We start from the raw sequence: 4,201 nt of genomic DNA, 5'->3' as shown, positions 1-4,201 counted from the left end.
AGGCTAAAATCATTCAGAGCAGCTCGCAGAGAGAAACGCGACATTTATGGTAAGCGTCAGCTTTCAGAGAAAGAAAGCAGTTCATTAATTTACTTCACTCTTACTTCAAAGTATGATAATGTACATTACCCCCTTGATCAATAGATATGATGTACAGTCAATATCCCCAGGACACGGAAACGGGTCAAAACCGAAGCAGAGAAAAAGAGGAAAAACATCCCCTGGGAAGCTAAGCAAAGCCGTGGAAAACCCGCGGGGGTGAGAGCACCTGGGCGAGCAGGGCCGGGCCGAGCGGGATGCCCCAGGGACAGGGGGAGGGGACTTTGCCCTTCCCCGCAGCCGCCCAGGGCTGGGCGAGGAGCCGAGGGGAGCAAAGCGCTCACCTTCGAGGCGGACGGGGAGACAGCCCCTGATTGTGCCGGTGCCGCCCGGGCGCACTCCGCTTGCGCAACCCCACCACCAAGAATCGCGCCTGAAACCGAGAAGGGAGGAAAGGACAGGCAGCAGTGGCCTGAAGTGTTCCCCCTCACCACTTGCCGGGACAACGGGAGAAGAAGGGCTGCCCAGAAGAGATCGGGATGGGCGGAAAGGGAGGGGGCTAGTGAAAAACTATCCATACTCCCGCTCTCGCCAGTCCGTGCCGATAACCACAGTAAGACTGAGATCACGACGATAATGATAATATAAAAATTCAAATATAAACCGCTCCGCGGGGAAAAAAAAAAAAAAAAAAAAAAACAGGAAAACCAACTGTTGTCAAATTACGCACACGGACGGGGGGGCAGGGGGGAGGGGGGGATGGTGATGGAAAGGGGCTGCCGGGACGAAGTGTCCCGGTCCGGTGTGAGCGCTCCCTGCGGACCGGGACCGCAGCTTCTCTCGCCGACGTGAGTGCGTGAGGTCATCAGAGCCGGCGGGGCTCGGCGGCCGGGCCGGGCTCGACGGCGCTGCTGACTTCACGCTGTCACGTCGGCGAGCGAGGCGGCGGTGGCGGGGATTGGCTGGCGGTGGCTCAGCGGCACTTCAAAGCCGGCGAGGGAGCTACAATTGTGGTGGAATGGGCGGAACTGATCATTGTATTGCACACCTCTAAAAAAAACACTGCCTCTGATTTATCAATATAAAAAAGATCCTCTGAGAGGAGGGCACTTTTGTGTGATGGCAACTTCACTTCTAGGGGTGAGTCTAAGGATTTTTTTCTCTTGCTGGTTTAATTGGTTTCTTTTTATTGTCGATTGGAGGGGGTTAAAATAACCCCTGTCTTGACCGGGGCTATCAGTCTCCTCTATTCAGCCTGTTTTTTTTTTTCTTGGTTTTTTTTTTTTTTTTTTTTTTTAAGCTTAAGTACAAGTGAATTTAGGAGAAAAGAAAGAGTGAGAGGGGGAAAAGGGGGCAGAGTCACTTTTCAGTGAGCAAGAAAAGGTTTTAAGGGCATTTGTAGAAACAACCTACAGCGCCTGGGCTGTGCTGTTCCTGTGCCCCCGAAGAAGTGGCTTTTCTTCTTTACATGTGACTGCTGGAAGAAAAAAAACAACAAACAAACAAAAAAAATATCCCAAACCCAGCACTATCGGGTTTTTTTGCGTACAATTTTTTAAAAAAATTTGCAACAGATTGTATCTTTTTATTTCCCTTTAAAATAACACAACCCACCGTGTCTAGCAGGTACGTTCAACTCGTGTATGCATACATATTTACATATGTTAAATTTATATATGTATTTCATTATCGTTGCTACGTAAATGAGGCTGATCTAAAGGACGCCTAAAAAATTAGTAATTTGATAGACCTGCAATTCTGTATTTAAGAAAACAGCCTTACTGGCCTGAGGGACGGGGACCGGCCACGTCCCGAGGAAAGGGAGCAGGCTGAAACGTAGCTGCCGCCGTGCGGGGGCATCTTTAAAGCTACGGTAACAGACGCAACTTTTTTTCCTTCTCTTTTTTTCTCCCCCCTTTTTAACCCTTCCTGAGCTCCTTCGGGGGAGGGGAGTTGGATGGTGAAAAAAAGCCCCGGAAGGCATTTGGAAGCAGAACCGCGGTGCCGGCCCCAGCGAGGGGATCCTCCCGCGGGAGTCGCGAAACTTTGCGCCCGGGGCCGGGCGGCGGAGCGGAGCGGGGCCGGGCGGCGGAGCGGTGCCGGGCGCGGAACGCGGAACGCGGAACGCGGGGAGCGGGGCGGCGGCGCGGGGCCGCTCCATCCATCCCTGACGCCGGCGGGACGGCCCTCTCCCCTCTGTGCCCGCAGGAGGAACCGCGGGTAGGCTCCACGCCGCTGGCCATGCTCGCCGCGACCTGCAACAAGATCGGCAGCCCCAGCCCCTCGCCGTCCGCCCTTTCGGACAGCACGTCCTCCTTCGGCAAAGGCTTCCACCCCTGGAAACGCTCCTCCTCCTCAGCTTCGGCCGGCAGCTGCGGCGCCGTGGGCTCCGGCCTCCCGGGCTTCGGCGTGGCGGGCGCGGCGCGGAACGGCTCCTCGGCGGCGGCGGCGGCGGCGGCGGCGGCGGCGGCCGCCCTCGTCTCGGACTCGTTCAGCTGCGGCGGGTCGCCGGGATCCAGCGCCTTCTCCCTCACCTCCAGCAGCGCGGCGGCCGCCAGTTCGCCCTTCGCCAACGACTACTCCGTCTTCCAGGCGCCGGGCAGCGCCGGTGGCGGCGGCGGAGGCGGAGGCGGCGGCGGCGGGGCGGCAGGACAGGAGGCGGCGGCGCACCAGCCCGTCTTCATCTCCAAGGTGCACACGTCGGTGGAGGGGCTGCAGGGCATCTACCCGCGGGTGGGCATGGCGCACCCCTACGAGTCCTGGTTCAAGCCCTCGCACCCGGGACTCGGCGCCGGGGAGGTAGGCTCAGCGGGCGCCTCCAGCTGGTGGGACGTGGGCGCCGGCTGGATCGACGTGCAGAGCCCCAACGGTGCGGCCGCGCTGCCCGGCTCGCTGCACCCGGCGGCCGGCGGACTCCAGACCTCGCTCCACTCGCCACTGGGCGGCTACAACTCGGATTACTCGGGCCTGGGCCACTCGGCCTTCAGCAGCGGCGCCTCCTCGCACCTCCTCAGCCCCGCCGGGCAGCATCTCATGGACGGATTTAAGCCGGTGCTGCCCGGCTCGTACCCGGACTCGGCCCCCTCGCCGCTGGCCGGCGCGGGGGGCTCCATGCTGGGCGGTGGTCCTGCCGCGCCGCTGGCCGCTTCCCCGCGCTCCTCCGCCCGGCGCTACTCGGGCCGCGCCACCTGCGACTGCCCCAACTGCCAGGAGGCCGAGCGGCTGGGGCCGGCGGGGGCCAGCCTGCGCCGCAAGGGGCTGCACAGCTGCCACATCCCCGGCTGCGGCAAGGTGTACGGCAAGACCTCGCACCTGAAGGCGCACCTGCGCTGGCACACGGGCGAGCGGCCCTTCGTCTGCAACTGGCTCTTCTGCGGCAAGCGTTTCACCCGCTCCGACGAGCTGCAGCGGCACCTGCGGACCCACACGGGCGAGAAGCGCTTCGCCTGCCCCGTCTGCAACAAGCGCTTCATGCGCAGCGACCACCTCAGCAAGCACGTCAAGACCCACAGCGGCCCCGGAGGCACCGGGGGTCCCGGCGGCGGCGGCCCCGGCGGCGGCCCCGGCCCCGGCGGCAAGAAGGGCAGCGACACCGACAGCGAGCACAGCGCGGCCGGCAGCCCGCCCTGCCACTCCCCGGAGTTGCTGCCGCCCCCCGAGCCCGGCCACCGCAACGGCCTGGAGTGACGGGCGGAGGAGCGGGGCCGCCGCGCCCCCCAGTCCCGCCGCCGTCCTGGTCGAGCAGCCCCCCGAGCGCGCAGCCCTGCGGCGGGGACGCGGACACGTAAGTAGCGGGCACGGCTCCGCAAGAACAGCGCTCAGCCCCGCGGCCGTTCCGCTGCCCTCCCGGAGCCCCGCACGGGGCTGGCGGTGCGGCCGGGCCGCGCAACCCCCGCGACGGGGGCAGGGGAGCGGCTCGGCAAAAGCGGAGAGCCGCCACCCCCCGTGGGGCGTCGTCCTTCCCCCTTCGCCTTGAGACCCCCCGCCTCGTGTTGCTTTTAGAGAGGAAAAAAACACCCACGTCCCCTCTCGCTTTGCTGCTGGAAACCGGCCCGTGCTCCCTGCCTCCGGCATTGGCGCTGGCACAGCCGCGGTGCCCCTCCGACGGCAGCGCCGCCAGCCGCGCTCCGTGCCCCGCACAGCGCCGAGATGACACTCGGAC

The 4,201-nt window shown here is 63.2% G+C and overlaps 1 protein-coding gene across 1 annotated transcript; it reads left to right on the top strand.

The window, feature by feature from the left end:
- The first annotated feature begins 1,143 nt into the window (after positions 1-1,143).
- SP8 (Sp8 transcription factor) lies at positions 1,144-3,726 on the top strand. Its single transcript, XM_062495559.1, has 2 exons — positions 1,144-1,179; positions 2,248-3,726. The coding sequence occupies exons 1-2, from the start codon at positions 1,159-1,161 to the stop codon at positions 3,724-3,726; spliced, it is 1,500 nt and encodes a 499-aa protein (XP_062351543.1). The 5' UTR covers positions 1,144-1,158.
- Positions 3,727-4,201: the final 475 nt, after the last annotated feature.

Source organism: Cinclus cinclus, chromosome 1, assembly GCF_963662255.1.
Source record: "Cinclus cinclus chromosome 1, bCinCin1.1, whole genome shotgun sequence".
Classification (NCBI taxonomy): Eukaryota; Metazoa; Chordata; class Aves; order Passeriformes; family Cinclidae; genus Cinclus; species Cinclus cinclus.
This window is presented reverse-complemented; position numbering and strand designations above follow the sequence as displayed.

Bases quoted from the DNA above. Each gene is read 5' to 3' on its own strand.
- SP8 (XM_062495559.1), top strand. From the start codon at position 1,159: ATGGCAACTTCACTTCTAGGG. The intron at 1,180-2,247 runs GTGAGTCTAAGG...CTGTGCCCGCAG, and splicing joins TGGCAACTTCACTTCTAGGG to GAGGAACCGCGGGTAGGCTC.